The sequence below is a fragment of the Lynx canadensis genome, chromosome E1 (genome assembly GCF_007474595.2).
Source record: "Lynx canadensis isolate LIC74 chromosome E1, mLynCan4.pri.v2, whole genome shotgun sequence".
In the NCBI taxonomy this organism is placed as follows: domain Eukaryota; kingdom Metazoa; phylum Chordata; class Mammalia; order Carnivora; family Felidae; genus Lynx; species Lynx canadensis.
Window position 1 is genome coordinate 5,552,882 of NC_044316.2, and position 19,614 is coordinate 5,572,495.

Sequence of the window (19,614 nt, forward strand, 5' to 3'; positions counted from 1 at the left end):
CCAGGGACAGAAAGACAACAGAATCTGGGAATGTCGTTGAGGTGTATTAAATGCCACGATAGAAGCGAAATCGGGGTGTTCCTGGGAGCAGGAAAGAAGGGCTCCCTAACCCAGAGGGGGCTCTGAGAAAGCGGGCAGCACACGAGGAAATACATTTCGAAACTGGAGTGGGAATTCTCCAGGGAAAGAAGGGGAAGGCCACAGAGACAGAGAAAATGTATACGCGAGAAAACCAGAAGCCAGATCTCGTGAAAGGCGCACCCTAAATGCTTCACCCGATCGCGGAGACTGCAAATAATCGACATTAGCTTTATCCTAAATGCCTCCTCCTCCCGCAGCCTCTGGAGCTCTCCCTCTAGTCTCTAACCCCTTCCCTGCTTGAGCCCAGGTGACAGACAGTCACCAACCTGCCTCTGCAGTCAGAGTGACTGCGGGGCGGGGCCTCGGCCCTGTGCACACATGCTCATGATGTGACTTTGCATATAGACAGCTATTCTAACATGAGGGCGGCCAATCTGCTGGGTGTATTCAGTAAATACAAGCCCTGACGGCCACCCATCTCCCCGGAGTCATTACCCGCCCGAGAGTGCTCACAGCTGCTCTTTCCCTCCGAATCAAGGGCACGGAGGCATAAAAAGCAGTTGCCCCAATTTAATTAGGGGATGGCTTGAATGTCCCCATGCTCGGCCTTTCTGTGGCTCCCTCTCTCGAGTTTCCTGTCCTTCGAGACGGTTTACTTCTCAGCCCTTACCTCAGACCCCAGCATTTCTTTTCTCTGCTGCCTTGCCTCTTCCTCCCCTTTCTACCTGTCCCCTTCCCCTCCTCTTTTGTCATCTTTCTCTCTTTCCCTTCCTTCCTTTTTCTCTTTCCATCCTCCTGTTCTTTCTTCTTCTTTTCCTGTTCCTTTCTTCTTTACGCTGCACCCTTCCCTTTCTTTTTCTTTTCTTTCCTTCCTTCCTCTTTCTCTTTCCCTTTCTTCCTTTCTTCTTTCTCTCTTTCCCATCCTTCCCTCCTTTCTTTTTCTTTTCTTTCTCTTTCCCTTCCTTCCTTCCTCTTTCTCTTTCCCTTTCTTTCTCTTTTCCTTCTTTCCTCTGTCTTCTTTCTCTTTCCCATCCTTCCTTCCTTTTCTCTTTCTTGCTCTTTCTCTCTCTCTTTCTCCTTCCCTTTTCTGTTTTCCTCACCTCATTGTTCGCCCTACATTTCTGTGATCTTCCCAATCCTGTGGCTGCCCCCCCCCCCTTCCCCCAGGCCAGTGTTTGCTCCCCTCCTCGCGGTTTCATCTCCCAAATGTTGGCTCTCACTCATCCCTGTGCCCTCCGGCTCCCCTGTCGCCCCCCTACCCGTCTCAGCACAGAGGACACGGCGTTATTGATCTTCCGGGAGCATATTTCATGTGGCCCTTTAGTTAACATTCCGTGTATCTCTGTGATCAATGCCTGTTTGAAACGGGATTAATCTGCTTCTCTCCAGCAAGAATTAGCATGAACCTCGCCTTATTCATCTCGCCATTCTAATAATGCAGCCTCCGAGATGTGGGTGTCTGCCATTAATAAACGCACGCAGCCAAGTTAATAAAATGACACCAATACCTTTACTCTCCGGCACGCTCACGTCCAGGGTTATGTTGTAAAAGGGCCTGTTTTTCATCTCCGTGTTTCCCTTGGATTTCTTTTCCCCTCTGATTTGTATGGCTTTCCCTCCCTCGCCTTTTGCACAAGAAAGTCTCCTTGTGCAGATGGACTCTTCCCTCTGGGCTCCTGCTGGAGCAAAAAATGGGGGCAGGGCGAGGAGGGGGCCGCCGGGCAGGAGCCTGTGTGTGCGGAGCACCGCTCAGCAGGCAGAGTGATTGGGTTCGTAGGGCACCGCGCCCTCCCCCGCCTCCCCATCACAGCCAGGATACAGCTCATCTCGGATAGAGCCGAGCCTGGGGGAACGAAAGGAAGAAGAGGAAAATGAAGAACAAACCTGTTTCTAGAGCCTGAATCCTGCTCTGGCCCGCAGCCTACATTCAGCAGGAGCCTAGGTGCGTTGAGGGCAACGCACAAATTCGCTTGCCCAGGGTTCACACGGCTCGGGGAGGTTTGGCTGCGATTTGTAGCCAGGGGCGTCTTGTCTTTCCACCAAAGTTGTGAATCTCCTGGGGGGAGATCTCAAGGTCCTGTCCCTCTGTCCTGCCCCCCTATCCCCAGGGTTTTGTGTTTTCCTTCTGCCCTCAGACACCCGACTCTGCCTTTTTAGACCCTATTTCTACCACCTGGTTCCTAGGCCTTTTTTTTTTTTTCCAAAATAAGTCATTTGGGTAAAAGTATATCCCTCCCCCCCGTCCACGAGGGGGCCTTATTTATTTGACTTTATGATTCCCTAAGGAACTCCCAAAAGTACGTAAAATCTTTGCAACTCCAACAGTCGAAAGTCAAAGGGAAGAAGAGGGGTGCGGCTGTCCTGATCCCCTCACCCTGCCTTCCTGCTTGCCTTACCAGTGCGCACGCGCGTGCCCCCCACCACGTGAATGCACGCTGCACACACCCACGCCACGTGCGCGCGCGCACACACACACACACACACACACACACACACACACACACACTGAGCTCATTTTTGTGCCCTAGTCAGTAGATGCTGCAGCCCCCCCCCCCCCCCCACCCGCCACCTCCCTTTTCCGTTTCTGCCTGCAGCCTCTTCCCTACAAACAATGCCCTGAGCAGCTTGGAGAGAACCCTCATTTCTTTCATTATAAAATTGCTGCAAAGCTGCGATTCACTTGGAGACAAAATGATTTCCTGCTGAGGCTTTCCGCGAGGTGATTAGCGGGGAGAGAGGTAATCAGCTGACCTAATATGCACTGCATTCCCTTCCCTCCTTCCTCCATCGGTGGCCGGGCTGCTGCCTCCTTCACTGGGGCCTAATTGGGGCGGCTTCCCTCTCAGCCTGGCCCGGGCATGTGGCCACGCAGGAGACCATTAGCCGCGTAACGTCGGCCACCGTTCGAAAGGTAAAGAAAACAGTCTTTTTCCCCACGACCTCTGGAGATTGTCTTCTCCGAACGCCTGCTTTGTGCTCTCCCTTAATGAATTCTGAAGACATTTCCTTTCAGATGGGTGGTGTCACCTCTTGGTGGAGGACAGGCTTGTGTGCGTGGGGATAGCCATTATCCCCGACTTTGTCGCCACGCCTCGCGGGGCCTGGGCACAAACGGGGCTCTCCCCCGGCACCCCATTAGAGGTTGCCCCGTTGCTCCAAAGAATAGGACCCAATCTGCCAGTCGGCTGCCGGGGACCCCATGGTCTTTTTGGGATCCGGCTGGGAGGGAGCAGTGGTCCATCCGCCGTTAGACATCTCTTACCCACCAACCCGATCTAATGACATCAGCGTGATGGCAATTAACGACAGCAACTTCTGTGGATGGAAGTCACTCCAAAGCACTTCCCGTGGAACACTCGGTAACCCCACGGCGAATCAGGTGTTAGTCAACCCTCTTGCAGGTTAGGAGAGTGAGGTTTAGTTAGGGTCTTGCTTTAAGCCGCGTGGGTAGGGAGTGGCACCCCAGGGTTGTGTGGACCCAGGGACTTGGGGTCCTGGATCCTCAGCTCTTTCTATGATGCCTGTGCTCCTGAGGTCGACGTTTTCAGCCAGTACAGAGCAGAGTGAATTTCCTGTGTGTACTGGCGGGACGAATAAAAATGGGTATGTTGAAAATATTATTTAAGCCTCATTTTGGTTTTAACTGCCTTTTATCTGTTTCCTGAAGACTTCTCAATAACGAAAAGGACTTGCATTCAAATATTTTGAGAATCAACGACGTGGAAACCATCGTTAGGATGAATCAGTTTCCACAGCTGGGAGACGATTTTCCCCCCGATTCAGGAATCGTCTCTACAATGCCCCTGATCGCAAACCTCTACTAAAATCCATGCCGTGATGGGGAGCTCACTATCTCTCTTAGCATTCCATTCTATAGTCGGGCATTTCTGGGTACTAGACGGTTCTGTTTTATGAAGTGGAACCACGTGGAATTGCCACAATGGCCAAGTGCAAGTCATTTTATACGTTCAGCCCACGAGTTGAGGCCGGGACTACTTTTTTGCCCTGTTCACTCATTTGCCTTATTTCTGCCCCCACAGTAGGACCAGGCTAGGTTCTGCCTCGTATTTGACCAAGGCCCTTTTAAACGCACATTTAAAGGCACGAACGTTTAAAGGCACATTTCTGCCTCGCATTCCTTCAGCGTCTAGGACCCTTCCAGGGGCTGAAGGTACAGTGGTACCTCTGGGACCCAAGACCATGCTTCAAGTATTCTTGAGAACAAAACAGTACAACTAAATGACCATCTGGTTTTGCGATGTAACCAAACATACCCAGACCCGTCTGTCTTTTAACACGGATTCAGAGCACCTTCCCAAAACTTGAAACTGACTTCCACGGGATTACGGAAGAGGAGTACCCGGGTGACACCCCACAGCACACGTACGTTTTCCCCCACTTGACTGATCACAGCCAAGCACCGCTTGTTGAATGGACATGAATTGCGATCTAAGTCGATTTCATTTAAATCAGATTCTTTTCTGTTCTCCTGCGGATATATAAAATTGAAACGTGTTTTTCAGTAAGGACTGCCCCATTTCCCACCGGGAGAGGCAGGACCCCCTGGTCTGGGTGACGTCTTCCTTTCCTCAGCTGGTTCTTTCCTCTTCTCTCCTCCCTAACTTGAGCTGCCCGCCAACAGTCATGCCTGAGCATAGCAAGCAAAACGGGGGTGGAGGGGGGGGGGGTTAGATGGGCTGCCCCAGGCTGCCAGGTGCCCTCCTGGCAACGTGGGGCAAACCAGTCCCGTCTCGCCACTTCCCGGTGTCTCTGTCACTGCCGTTGGACACGGCGTCCCAGGAAGGGAAGGGAGTCGAGCAGCCTTTCGCCAGCCTGGGGGCTCAACCCATCGCAGTGGCCGTTGGCAGCGGGGATTTCCCGGAGTGGACTCAGGACCCACTGGGTTTTCTGCGTTGTGACACGGTGTTCCCTCTACCTGCCCTCCAATCCCCCTTAGGGTGGAGGACCCCCTCCCAGCGTTTGCCAGAAGCACCCAAAGGTCAGAGTTACCCTCCTCTTTCCTGTTGGAAGAGGTCTGCGCCTAGATTGGAAGAAAGGCTGGGTTTGCAGGTTCTGTGACTTCAGATGAGCGTGTGCGAGGGAAAAACACAATCTGGCACGGTAGTGTCTTCTGAAGCCTCCCGTCCGATGAAGCGGCTTCTGTGGACTTGGGAGGGGCTCCTCCCCGAGGCTCTGCGCTGTCCAGCTGTCACTTAATTCTGAGCACAGCTGGGGCACTGCCGTATCAACGACAACAGTGACAGCAAGACGCACGCACTGTGTACTTGCCGCGTGCCAAGCACTGGCCTAAACCCTAAGCCAACCCGGACTGCTTTCACTCCCGCCATTATTATCCTGTTGCAGATGAAGAAACCCAACAGAGACGCCCAGTAACTTGCTCACTGTCGCCCAGCCGACCACATGGCAGATTCCTTCTCTCCGCAGGAGTGGTTGCTGAGAATATCGGTGTCTCCCTCTTGGCTGGTCCTTGAGACCTTTTGAAGGATCTGTTTTCTGTCAATATCCCTTAAGATAGCTGTGCTTCTGGAGCCAGATAACGTGTTTCCCTTGAAATGGATTTATTTTTATTTTTTTGAAGTTTATTTATTATTGAGAGAGAGTGAGCGAGAGAGAGAGAGAGAGGTGGGCAGGAGCAGAGGGAGAGAGAGAATCCCAAGCCGGCTCTGCCCTGTCAGCAGAGCCGGACGCGAGGCTCGAACTCATGAACCGCGAGATCACGCCCTGAGCTGAAACCAAGAGCCAGACGGTCAGCTGGCGGAGCCACCCAGGCGCCCCGACATGGATTTTTAAAAAAACATCAGGGGCGCCCGGGTGGCTCAGTCAGTTAAGCGTCCGACTTTGGCTCAGGTCATGATCTCACGGTTCGTGAGTTCGAGCCCCGCGTCGGGCTCTGTGCTGACAGCTCGGAGCCTGGAGCCTGCTTCGGATTCCGTGTCTCCCTCTCTCTCTGCCCCTCCCCTGCTCATGCTCTGTCTCTGTCTCAAAAATAAACAAAACACTAAAAAAAAATTAAAAAAAAAAAAACAAAACAGAAGTAAGCCCACCAGTCACGTAAATAATGTTGTTATAGTTTGTTATCTATTAGAGAACCGGGAAAGAGGCTGAAATATACATGTGGTTTTTTTCTTGTCTGTGTGAATTTTGTTTACCTGTGCTTCCTCTTTGCTTTGTGAGTTTAGCCAATAGTGATTTATACCAAGCCGATCTAATAATAAGGCTACGATACTAATCAGCCTTCCTATTTTCCTAAGCAACCACCCCCGCTCCCCATGATTTCTAGCCCTTCCCATACTAATCTGAGTGTTATCTGCTGCTGCTCTTATTAACTATTTTGTGAACTGGCCCTATAGGATCTTCTGAAGACAACCGTGGATTTCCACACGCTGGGAAAGCTTGAGTTCAGTGGCATCAGAGGGAGTGCCCTGAGTCGGCAGGTCCAGCAAATGTACGACGAATTTCAAGAGATGTACAGGGTCTTTACAGAGGCCCCCTATGACTGCTTGGACCCCCAGAGCACGGTAAGGCTTGGAAAGGCTAACTCACAAGCTTTTTCTCTTTCTCAGATGCCTCCAGGCGGTAGGGTCTAGGTGTTTACTTGCATTTTCCTTGTGTATTTCCTTTGGTTCCCGGGGCTCGGGTGGTTGTATTAAGAGACCACTCCCAGTTATTCTCTTTGTCAGGAGAAAGTTCAGGAAAGGCCTTTTCTAACAGCTGACTGCTCCAGACTGATGATACCCAGGGTTCCAGAGATGCTGAGACATGTACGGGTTGATGGTGGGGGGCCGTGTGCAAAGCTTTCAGCTTCAAGCTCCGCGGAGGCCAGGGGCACCCGGGCAGAATTTCATAGTGGCTTGGGGAGGGGGAAGTGAAACAGAGGCTGAGTTGTTCTGAGCTGACCCTGGTCCCCCAGGGAGTCTTCAGGCAGAGGAAAGGGCCAGAGTTGCAGTTTCTAGGATCCCACATGTCACCTGTAGCCCAGGATTCTGGACCTGTGGGTCCAAGCCTGCAGCAGGAAAAACAAAACAAAACAAAACAAGAAAGCAGAAGGGTCAGTATGGAAGGAGGGAATGGCATGCCTGTTAGGAGGGGCTGAATTAGGGGAGAAGGAATCACAAGAATGTACCAGGGGAAGTGGAGAAAGAAATTGAGCAGAAATCTACTCTGAGCACCTCCAGACCTTGGGTGATTAGCTGGCCAAACCCAGAAGTTCTAAAAATTTCTAAAAATTCCGTGAGTCTCAGGTGGAAAAAAAAAGGGGGGGGGGGCGGTGGCATATGACAAAACAGGATATATACTGTGTATTTGCTACAAAGTGATAATCTGAAAACACACCAAATCCTACACACAAGGAAACATACTAGTATTAATGTGCTTGGGTTTGGGAAGTAGAAAAACACTATGCTGTTCTGGTTTTCTTTGTCTTTCTGTAAGGCGATGCATCAGTGTTGGAAAGCGATAATAACAGGTAATAATGATTCCACAAATAAAAGTTTCTTTGACAGTGGCTACGCTCTAAGAAAGAGAACACCCTTGGGGCTGTCTGACAAAATACAGTATTTGGGGGGATTTTGACTTGGGGCAGGAAGGAAAGTAGGAGGTAATGATAGAGTAGCCTTACTGCCGGGGCTGTTGGCGCCGAGGTGGCTTCTGGGGTGACATGAGCTAGCACTGGGGGTGAGAGAAGGGACTTCAGAAGGTGGGAGAGGGGCCCCGAAAGGGGGTGACAAGGAGCCAAGCTCACACCGGACTCAATTTACCAGGAAAGTGGCATCCGGGAAAACAATACTGCAGTAATAGGGTCACTGCATGGATAGAAACAAAGCCATGCCAGGGTGAATTTTAGAAACTTAAAATTTAAGTCCTGGGTGTAGCCAATTCAAGCACATAGGTGGTGGTAAAGAGCATAGTGGGATTGGCCTTGAGGAGCTCACGTTCGTCCGACGTCCATGTGATGTCTCTACAGGAATTCGAAAATGACGTGTCCGAATTTCGCCAGAGAGTAGAAGATCTTGACCGAGGGCTGGGGACCCTCTTCATTCAAGCCTTCGATGATGCCCCCGGTTTGGAGCATGCCTTTAAGGTTTGTGCAGCGGGGGGCGGATGGGTGGGAGCCACTGCTGTGCTCCATTCTGTCCCCACCTTCAGCTGAGGGGGACAGCGCCCCTCTTCCAATGGTTTTGTCCCCGCAGATGTCAATTGTTCCTGTGGATCTTCTAGAACGGTGTCGTGGGAGAACTAGGCAAAGGGACTGGGCAGAACTAGGGCTCTCAGGTTGATCATTAATGCTTTTCTAGAAACACGACGATGTGAAAATACTTTCCAAAAGAGTTTATTCTAGAATGTTCTCTCTGGGCCTTATCCCGAGCGTGCCCATTAGAAGTGAAGAAGTCTACTTGTGGTCGCCCCCCTGAAAACCTGGGCTATTTAACCAGTGCCGCAGGGCTGGTTCACGCCGGAGCAAACCCCCCCATAAGTGGTTGTAGGGTTCAGCTACCAGCTGCTAGAGTTGGAAGTCCGTCAGGGGCCAGCTGGAGCAGGAATAGGGAGGAGAAGGCACAGGACAAGTGGACAGTGGGTGCACACTGAGACTTCTGAGTCGTGAGGCACAATGCCTTCACGGCACATGACCGATCTTCTCTAAACTGCAAAGGAACTTCAACTCTGTAAAGACTTGGAGATTAGAACAAGGACTGACCGGTGGCAGTTATAAGGAGGCCAATTTGGGCTCCGTGGAGGGGAGAGATTTCTGTGAAAGGTGGAATGGACTTCTTGGAGAAGTCGATGAGTGTCCAGTCGCTGAAAATGTCCTCGGGTAGCCTCGATGACCAGTGAGACAGTTGTAGAAGAGGCTCAAGCCCTGGGTGGGTGAGTCCGTGCCTTTCTGGGATAGTGGGTGATCCAGCATGCCAGCCTTCGTTAGCCATTGAGCATAGAGACACATGACCTTTCATAAACAGTGCGGCCCCATAACTCATGGGGAAACACTTGTAGGATTCCTCTCTCCAAGCCTTTGAACTCATTCCGGAAATTAGTTCCAGAATTAGTTCTCTCTGAAACTTTTTTCTTGCTCGCCACCCTCAAATTTGAGCCTTCCACATTCTCCCCAACACCTGGCCCGCTTAGGTTTTTTTTTTTTGTTTTTTTTTTAGTTTATTTATTTGTTTTGGGAGAGAGAGGGAGCAGGGGAGGGGCAGAGAGCAAGGGAGAGAGAGACTCCCAAGCAGGCTCTGTGCCGTCGGCACACAGCCGGACGCAGGGCTCGAACTCATGGACCGTGAGATCGTGACCTGAGCCGAAATCAAGAGTCGGATGCTTAGCCAACTGAGCCACCCAAGCACCCCTAGCTCAGTTAGCTTCTTTACCTCATCTCTATTTCTGTTTTAGTTCTCTTTTTTTAATGAAGCTCAGCTCTCTGACATCTTTTGCTTTCTCTTCGTTTAATCCTTTACTCAGGGTCTCTCAACACGTGAGAGTCTGGCGGGTAATTCAGCAGACAGGTCTCCTTCTCCTTTAGAAGCAAAGGAGGGAGGGGCGACTATGAATATCCACCTATTTATAGTCATTGACTCAACAGTTTTCGACCCTCTGCCGCCAGCGGACATATGAAAGAAATAGCCAGGAAACAAGCTGTACTTAGAAAGGTTGGATCTGTGACTTTTTCTTCTTCTCTCTCTGCCTCCTCCGCAGCTGCTAGACATAGCAGGGAACCTTCTGGAAAGGCCGCTGATAGCGCAGGATGCATCTGAAAAGTACCTGCTGTTCGTCCGAATGTTCCACAAAGACCTGGATACCGTGAGGGTGATCTACAATCAGCGCGTCCAGGAGGAGGCGGAACTTGGTAGGTTTGTGGCGAGCGGATTTGAGTGGGGGAGTTCTGTTACCAGCAAGGGTGCAACTCAACCCTCTTGTGTCCGTTAAATGGCCACGGTGGGTCCATGACATCCTCCCAGAAAAGAGAGCACAGTCTTCCTGCTTGAAATCTCAGGCCGCCTTGGGTAATTGTAGAATTCACTGACCCGCGCATTTCCCTGTGTCTGGGGCTGCGACTGGCAGCCGACCCAGAGCACTGAAGTCCCGACTGCTTCTGGCTGAGACCTTAGCACAATGCGTGAGTTGACCCTTGATCAGTGTTGCCACACTGATCAATCTCCAGCGTACCTCAGTTCCACAACGGATCTCTACACGCCTGGGGAAAGTTTCTGCTCCCTTCTGACACCATAGCAAACCCTGCTTCTGGAGGGGGGACCCTGCAGGAGGCTGACAAAGGGCGGGTCCGTGCCGAGGTGTGATGTCTCCATTCTTGAAAAAAAAATTTTTTCTAACCTTTATTTATTTTTGAGAGAAAGAGAGAGAGAAAGAGATGAGCAGGGGAGGGGCAGAAAGAGAGGGAGGCACAGATTCCGAAGCAGGCTCCAGGCTCCGAGCTGTCAGCACAGAGCCCGACGTGGGGCTCAAACCCACGGACCGTGAGATCATGACCCGAGCCGAACTCGGACGCTTAACCGACTGAGCCTCCCAGGCGCCCCATGACGTCTCCATTTTTGCCGCAATTCTTAGATGCCCTGTCTTACCTGATCTGAAGTCAAACACAAGTTCAGTTCTGCTCTACAAGCATTTCTTGAATCCTCACTATATGCAGGGCACCTTTGTGGGCACTGTATACAGAGGCAGGCCAGGGTAAGGGATAAAGTAATTAACACTAAAGGGTTGTTCTTCAAGGAACACATCAGACATGAACAGACTTAACAGTAATGCAGAGCAGAGACATAGGCGATGTTCAACTTGAGTCACAGCGAACGGTAACGAAACAAGACAGCTTATGGCCGGGAGGTCTGAGGGGAGTGTGTGGGGTAGGTGGCCTTGAGCTGAGCCCTGCAAGGTCGGGGGATAGACAGCCAGGGAGAAATGGCAAAGGCCTCTGAAGCAGAGACAGGAGAGGAAGGTGATGGGTGGCACCTGCCTCAGCCAAACGAGGTTACATGGGGAGATTATGTTAGTCACAGAGTTTGGGGGCAACAATATCACCTTCTCTGAGTGCCATATTTAGGAATCCGGAGTTTGTTATTCGGGTAACGGGAAATTTTCCAGGGTTTTTAAGCAACAGAGTAGTAGGACCACTGCATCTATAAAGAGGTTTGCAAGTTCCCAGGGAGGTCATTAAGAACTGCTTCTTAGGGGCGCCTGGGTGGCTCAGTTGATTGAGTGTCCGACTCTTGGTTTCTGCTCAGGTCATGATCTCATGGTTCATAAGTCTGAGCCCCACGTCGGCCTCTACACTGACAGCACGGAGCCTGCTTGGGATTCTTTCTCTCCTCTCTCTCTGTCTCTGTCTCTCTGCCCCTCCCCTGCTTGTGGGCTTTCCCTTTCTCTCTCTCTCTCTCAAAATAAATAAACTTTACAAACAAATGTTTCTAAAGTTCTGTAGGTTAGAGCCCAGCATGATGTGCCTTTATCTCCACTGAGAGTGGCCCGGGGCTGAAATCACAGCGTTGACCAGGGCCAAGTTCTCATCAGGAGGTCCCGGGGAGTGGGGGGAATACGCTTTCGAGCTCATTTCGTTGGGAGAATCCAGTGCCTTGTGACTGTAGCCCCGAGGTCTGCAATTCCTCATTGGCTGTTGGCGGCGGGGGGGGGGGGGGGGGGGGGGGCTGGGGGTGGCCACTTAGTGACTGGATGGCACGCCCATGCCTCCATCTTCAAGCCAGGTATGGCTTCCTGAATCCCTGACTTCTCCTTCCAGCCACCAGAGAAAACGTTCTGCTTTAAAAGGACTCACCTGATTAAGTCAGGCCCACCCAGGATCATCTCTCTTCCGCTATCTAACATAGCGTCATCACTGGAGTGATTTCTCGATCGTATCTGGTTCCCCACCCCCCCCCCCACACTGAAGAGGAGAGGATTATGCAAGGGTTAGGGTCATTGGTGTCATCTTAGCATTTTGCCCTGCTGTGGAGGCCGGGCAGAATGTGACTGTAACAGATCAGGGTTGAGGGTACAACATCAGGGAGCAGTGGGGTCTGTGGTAAAATAAGGAAGAGACCACTATTCAGCTACACTTGCTAGTTAGAAGTGGTGGCTGGTTCTTGCCAACTCTTCCAACTGAGATTTTTTTTCAAGAAATGGAATCCAGGGGCACCTGGGTGGCTCAGTCGGTTAAGTGTCCAACTCTTGGTTTCAGCTCAGGTCATGTTCTCACATCCGTGAGTCTAAGCCCCACGTCGGTCTCTGCGCTGACAGTGCGGAGCCTGCTTGGGATTCTCTCTGTCCCTCTCTCTCTCTCTCTGCTCCCCTCCCCACTCTCTCTTTCTCAAATTACACTGAAAAAATAAGTTTTAAAAATTTGTCTTAAAAAATGAAATCTAATCACTGTTGAATCCTGACAAGTAATTGTGAGCAAAGAAACCCACTGTTTGGACTAAAGTAACAGCATCGAGGCTGTGCTGACGCTGGGCAAGTGATTCACAACCCACACGGCCTGTCTCATTCATCATCTTAGTGAATTTTCACAGAAACCCTGGAAATGAAGCAGGGAAGATAGTATTCCCATTTTCTAGATGAAAAAACTGAGGCCCAAAGAGATTCTATTGTCTGTTTAAGGCAGTGTTTTCAACCCTGAATGTGCAATTGAAATCATCTCCAGAGCTTTTAAAAATACAGATGACTGGGCCCCACCCAGACCAATTAAATCAGAATGGCGGAGTCAGGGTCCAAGCATTAGTAATTTTTTTAAGTTTATTTATTTATTTATTCTTTTGAGAGAGAGAGAGAGAGAAAGAAAGCAGGAGCGGGGGGGCAAAGAGAGGGAGGTGGAGAGAGGGAATCCCAAGCAGGCTCCACACTGTCAGCCCAGAGCCCCAAGCAGGGCTGGATCCCATGATCTGTGAGATCGTGACCTGAGCTGAAATCAAGAGTCAGATGTTTAACCCACTGAGCCACCCAGGTGCCCCGGGATTTTTTTAAGAGCCCCCAGGTGATGCTGATGTGCAGGCAGGTGGAAAGTCCCAGGTGTGGAGTCAGAAAGCCAGTGAGGGGCAGCGCTGGGCTGGGCACCCCTGTCCTCGGACCCCATTTGGTGTTCTCCCCCAGGCCCCTCCTCCTTACTCTTTAGCCTACAGGCCGATCTCCCGGGACCCACCCCCATCTCAGTGTGGGCACAGGGTGACTTTAGCAGGTGGAGGTACTGAGGCAAAAAGTAGGGGGGGGGCGGGTATTCCTGGGCAGAGTGGGGCCAGGGGCGGGCCTCCTTCAGTCTGCCTGTGCCGTGTCCCCAGGGTTCGCCGCCGTGCACAAGAACATGCCCACTGTGGCCGGGGGTCTCCGCTGGGCACAGGAGCTGCGGCAGCGTATCCAGGGCCCTTTCGCCAGCTTCAGACGCATCGCACATCCGTGAGTAACCGACTCCCCAAAGGCGGGTGCGTTTTAGGCTTCAGCTCCCGCTCTGGATTTTTGGAGAAATGCAGCTCACTTCCCTAGGGCATGAAAATCACCTTCATTTCTTTCCCATTTAAGCAGTAGACCAGCATCTTAAGTCCGTTTGGGCTGTTGTACAGAATGCCACAGACCTGGTGGCCTGTAAACACCAGAGGCACTTCTCACACCTCTGGAGGCTGGCAAGTCCAAGATCACGGTGCCGGCAGATTTGGTGTGTGGTGAGGCACACCCTGGTTCACAGATGGCTGTCCCCTCACTGTGTCCACATGGCTGGTGGGACAAGGGACCTCCGTGGAGCCTCTTCTTAATAGGACACTAATTCCTTAGTGAGGCTCCACCCCTTCATGAGGCTCCACCCCCGCCATGAGGCTCCACCCCTTAAGAAGGCTCCACCCCTTCACAGGGCTCCACCACCTTCATGAGGCTCCACCCCTTCACGGGGCTCCACCCCCTTCACGAGGCTCCACCCCTTGAGGAGTCTCCACCCCCTTCATGAGGCCCCCCCCACTGCCTACATGAGGCTCTACCCCCTTCATGAGGCCCCACCGCCTTCACGAGGCTCCACCCCCTTTGCAAGGCCCCCACCCCTTCACGAGGCTCCACCCCTCCATGAGGCTCCACCCTCATGGCCTAATCACTCCCGAAAGGCCCTGCCTCCTAATGCCATCACATGGAGGGTAGGATTTCAACAAGTGAATTTTGGTGTGGGAGGGAACACAGACATGCAGTATCGAGATTGATACCTTTGGACTCATCAGGGGACCGTTGGTGCAAAATGAGGCTTCATGGATGACAGGCTGCCTCTTTTTTGCTCCATCAGATTGGTTTCTTTTTTTTAATGTTTATTTTTGAGAGAGACAGCGACAGAGGGGCAGAGAGAGAGAGAGACAGGGAGACACAGACCCTGAAGCAGGTTCCGGGCTCTGAGGTGTCAGCCCAGAGCCCCACACGCCAACTCACCGTGAGATCACGACCTGAGCCGGATGCTTAACCTACTGAGCCACCCACGTGCCCCGAGGGTCCTTTCTGGAGGCAAAGGAGTCCGGGTTTCCAGCTCTTTGGGGCTCTCCCACCAGTCTCCTCTAACACAGCGTCTCCTGGCTACTGAGGCTGCTGGGAAATAGAGAAGCCCAGTGTCTGCAAAAGCGTGCTGTAAAGTCTTCGCCTGTTAGAATACCTGGGGCTCTTGTTACATGCAGCTTCCCAGGCCTCACCTCCCACTACTGAATCCGAATCGCGAAGCGGGATGGGGCCTATGAATTGCTTCCTTAGCAAGCTCCCCCCACCCCGTGATTCTGATGGTTGACCAGGTTTGGAAACCACCGGCTCGACAATCGGGAAGCTGGGCTACGTAGAGGCGTCTCGGCTGCAAGAAGCGAGAGAACGGTTTTGCGGTATCACGTTCAGGATGCTTCGGGAAAGGGCGGTCTTTCTCTGACCCCTCTTTCTAAAGAGTCTCCGTTGAGGGCACTCAGCTTTGGCAAACAAAACGGCAACCAGGCGTTGAGGCCCTGGCCTCCCAGGTGTTTTTGGCATCGGGTAGGACACCGGCGACCCTCTGGTGCAGGTGGCAAGACTGAACACTTTCAGGGGCCGGGGAAGAAAAACGGAAGACCGGCCAGGCTGGGGTCCAACAGGGGGGTCACCAGCACCCCATCCAGCGCTGCCCAGTGGAAAAGCGGACTCCGTAAGAGCGCTCCCCCCACTCAGAGAGGAGCTGAAAATCGCAGCGTGTCTGCAAAACGCCCAACTTCAGAGTTACCACCTGCTCTCAAACTCCACACCCATCCGATAATCAGAGGATCAGGTCTGCCCTGCAGGGGATCCATTGGCAACATCTGATCTGGTCTGAGCTAGCCGAGCTCTTTGTTTTGCAGATGAAGAAAGGGAGGAAAACGGAAATGAGGTGACAGGCTCACCACAGTCCCAGGGAGAGATCCCAGAAAGAACTGGAACAGAGTCTGGGGTCTTGAGACCCTGGCCCAGCACTCTTCCCGGGAAGCCCCCAGCCACAGGCACCGTGGCCCAGGATACGCTGAGCCCCATCTTCTCAAACGTGATGTGGATGTGGGCTGCCGGAGGGGAGGGGCATGACCTTGGTCGAGGGGCTCTCTGGCCGCAGCTGTTCCCCCGAGAGGCAGGCAGCTGTGTTTCATCAGCAGCCAATGTGTCTAGCCCAGGGGGGATGGGAGGATGGTAAGAGGGCCTGGGCCTGGAGAGGGGATCTGAACGGCACCCAAGGTGTCCTCTGTGGTCCCCCCTGAAAATTCCCCTTTGTTTAAAAATGAACTCACATTTGCAGCACCTTGCTCTGTAGTATACAGCTGACCTTTGAACAACATGGGTTTGAACTGGGTGGCTACATTTACATGCAGTTTTTTTTTTTCTTTTTTCTTTTCTTTTGCTACAAGAAGTTTTATTGTTTCCATTTGGTCCCGGGTGGTTAAAAGCTGCCTAGAGGCTGCAGGGAAAAGTAAGTTCAGGCTGAAACCTCAACGTGAGCAGGATGCGCAGAAAGGAGGGAGGTGCAGGGTCCCCTTCTTGTGCTTGACAAGGGGAGGAGCAACCCGCCTAGCCCAGCCTGGGCGCGGCCAGGCCAGCCTGCGGAGGTGGGCCAGCTGGTTACCGTTTTCTCGAGGAGTTTCACCTGCCCCTCTGGGACGTGGTTCTCGGGATTCCCAGAGGTGGGGTCTGTGCTCGTGGGACCCAGGGCAAGCGGATCCAGAAGGAGCTGGTTCAGCTTCTCATCCAGAAGCGTGGAAGCTTCCGTGGCGTGGCAGGCTTCACCTCTCCCATCTCGGGATGGCTTCTGCGCCTTCTGGAACAGGCGCATCAGCTCCGCTGGGTCTGTGACTTTGAGAGACGCTGGACACCCTCACGCTTCTCTGCCAACTGGGAGGAGAAGTGGCCCAGCCCTCCGGAGCCACATCAGTGCATCCAGGTAGAAGCCCGGAGAGACAGGTGTAGGAGGCCTGCAGGTGCAGGTTGATCAGGCAGTTGACGGTGGCCTCCACAGCGGTGGAACGATTCTGAAGAATCTGGGAGCTCGTGGTTGGTCAGCAACAAGGAGCTAAGCCCAGTAGACGCTGTTGGCTGGTCCCGGAGGCAGGGCATGGCTGACAGGATGATTCCAAAGATTGCAACGGGGAAAGAGGTAGGAGGGTGCCGGGAGACTGGAAGAAGGGTTGGCACTGGGTCTGTTCCTTGCACAAGGTGTTGAGGCCAGAGACAGACCCAGGGGCTACTGGGCGCGCTGCCCAGACGGGGTTTTTATGGTGTTCTTCCTTGTGATTTTCTTACCATCTTCTCTCTAGTTTCCTTTATTGTCAGAACACAACGTATAACGTATATAACATAAAACGTACGTGTTCGTGGACAGTTTGGGGTATCTGTAAGGCTTCCAGGCAAGAGTAGCTGTTAATAGTTAGGTTTTTAGGGAGTCCAAAGTTACATGCAGATTTTTGCCTGCGTGGGGGTTGGCGTCCCTCACTCCCACGTTGTTTAGGGGTCAACTACCTGTATGAATTGGCTATCAAGAACGTTTTCCATTCCTCACCACGAAGGGAAGGAGAACCCACAGGGAGTTTGCAATTATTCCTGTGGCTCCTGAAACTTCCAGGCGACTGGCACGGGCCCCCAGTGTGAGAAACCCTTCTCCCCTCGGGCCTCACTCTTCTCCAGAAACAAAACTGGGATCCGGCGTCTTGAGGCTTGCAGAAATCCCACGGCTCGGGAGGCGAGAGCTGGGGGGAGCCAGCCCACCTGGTGCAAAGCCCTTCTCTCGCCTCCTTGCTGCCTCCCCAGCCACACCTGCTCCTTCACCGGGAACGGGGACTAAGGACTGGGAATAGAACGCCAGGAAATCCAATGCTTTCTCTGCAGGCACGAGGGCTTATCCTGAGAGCTCAGGATATCTGGTGGAGAACCGTTGTGTTGGGTTAAGGAGCAAATGGGTTTTAAAAAATCTTTGCAATCAGCCGGGAGAACAAACAGAAACAGACGCTCCCACACAGTCAGCGTGAAGGTGTCTGAAAATTACAGACACTTCGCCGATGTTCCCAGAGGCTGGACTCTCATTTCGTGTTGCAAAGGAACGTCACAACCGGGCGACAGTGTGGGTAACGGTGCCTCCAGCCGGACCCTGCTTACATGCCATGTGGCCCCCAGCATCCCTGCGGAAGCCTCTGTGTCCACGTGTGCGTTCACGTATGGGGGGCATAAGAGGTGGGAGGGGAAACTTGCATCGACGTGTCAGTGAGTGATGGGTAGGAAGTTTTGTCATCACATGTCCTAGAAGGATTTCAGAGGAGACATACACACGTGTGTGACATTTATACATGTATACGTATACATATGTACATGTATACATGTATACATATATGTGTATACACACACATCAGATGTCACTTTATACAAATGTATACAAAATATTGTTTTGGGGGCGCCTAGGTGGCTCCGTCAGTTAAGCATCTGATGTCAGCTCAGGTCATGATCTCAAGGTCTGTGAGTTCGAGCCCCACGTCAGGCTCTGTGCTGACAGCTCAGAGCCTGGAGCTGGCTTCTGATTCTGTCTCCCGCTCTCTTTCTCTACCCCTCCCTCGCTCATGCTCTCTCTCTCTCTCTCTCTCTCTCTCTCTCAAAATTAAACAAACATTAAAAAAGTTTTCAATATTGTTTTTATATTTGATGTTGTGTAGTTTTATTATGTTATAATTCATAACATTATGTAGTTTTTTTCCTTAAATACAGAAAACTGTAGCACCTAGAATGTTCCTTTCGTCTCAATTTCCTTTTTAATTCATATTTTGGAAGGATTTCACTTGCCCATGCATGACTGGCTGGGCTAGGAGAGGGGGTTGGTGGAGCCCATCGTGGGGGGGGGGTGGGGTTCAGGTGCTGTGTTCACTGTCCCTGCCACCTGGGGGTCGGCCTGCATTTCAGGAAGTGCAGATGCCCTCTAGTGGCCGGTGGACGACACTGGTGAGAAGGACGCGGGGAACAGGTGCAGTTTGTTACTTTGATTATTATTTTGACCTCTAAATCGATGCCATTTCCCCCCCCTCTTTTGTGTGGATAGTTGCCTGGAATCTGCCGAAGGAAAGCGAATGACACAAAAATATGAAGATATGCTCTCACTGCTCGACAAGTAAGCGGCTTGTGGCATCGTATTGTTCTGCAAATGGCATAGCCACCCCGGCCCCCCTCCCCGCCCCCGTGATGCCTTCTGTGGTTACCGGTTTCACGTAGATTCCTCAGTGGCTGTGCAATGTCACTGTTTTAGGATGTAAACCACGGTGTCTGTGAGTCCAGCACTTCTGGGTCTCTGGGGAACGCGGCTCTGTTCCAGGAACAGACGCTTTCCAGGGTAGTTCGGTTGGGAGCATGAACTTGGCGGAGCCGGAGGAAGTAGGGCGCTCCTCGGGACACCTGGAGATCGGTGTCCCGGGAAATCACAGCAGCCGCTGCGAAGCAGAAAGCAACGGTTTGTGCTGCGCAAAGAGAAAATAAGTTTTAAAAGTACTTCCTGCGTCCTCTTACGGAGAAAACAGAAGAATGACAGTTCACACGGACTCTTAGTTCCTGCTCTAAAGCTGCGGTTAAGTCTTGTGGTTCAGGCTGTGATGCCCACAGTCTCAGCAAATCCAGTGATGTCACCGCATGTCCGAGCTGGGGAGCCCTTCGGTGCCTCCCACTGGCTCTTGTCACTTTCAGGTGACCCGAAAAGCCCTCGCTGTGACCTTTGCCTCCCTCTCCAGCCTCGTCCCTTCCCCCCTCCGGCCTCAGCCGTTCCAATATCACACTCCATGTGTCTCTTCTCTGCCCTGTGGTGGTGCTGATGCTTCTGCTGGGGGACATCCATTTCCCTTTCACTCTCCTACCTGTTCTCACCCTTTCAGACTCCGTCAAGCCTCGCCTCAGCCCCTCTTCCATGCAGCCTTCCTGGCATTCTGCTTATCACACTCTCATCCCCGTCACTAGATCCGATGCCCGGTACATCACTCCAGGATTGTACTTCTGTATTTTCCGTTTACCCGTGGTCCAGGGCCTTAGCTCCATTTACCGTGGGGTGTTTATTCATCA

General features: G+C 52.2%; 1 protein-coding gene across 1 annotated transcript in view; it reads left to right on the forward strand.

The window, feature by feature from the left end:
* Positions 1–19,614, forward strand: part of DNAH9 (dynein axonemal heavy chain 9) — a 280,228-nt gene that overhangs the window by 20,951 nt on the left and 239,663 nt on the right. Inside the window, exons 7-11 of the mRNA XM_030296313.1 lie at positions 6,453–6,620; positions 8,066–8,182; positions 9,790–9,940; positions 13,374–13,488; positions 18,611–18,679. Coding sequence (XP_030152173.1) covers positions 6,453–6,620; positions 8,066–8,182; positions 9,790–9,940; positions 13,374–13,488; positions 18,611–18,679 — 620 coding nt within the window. The remainder of the gene's footprint in view (positions 1–6,452; positions 6,621–8,065; positions 8,183–9,789; positions 9,941–13,373; positions 13,489–18,610; positions 18,680–19,614) is intronic.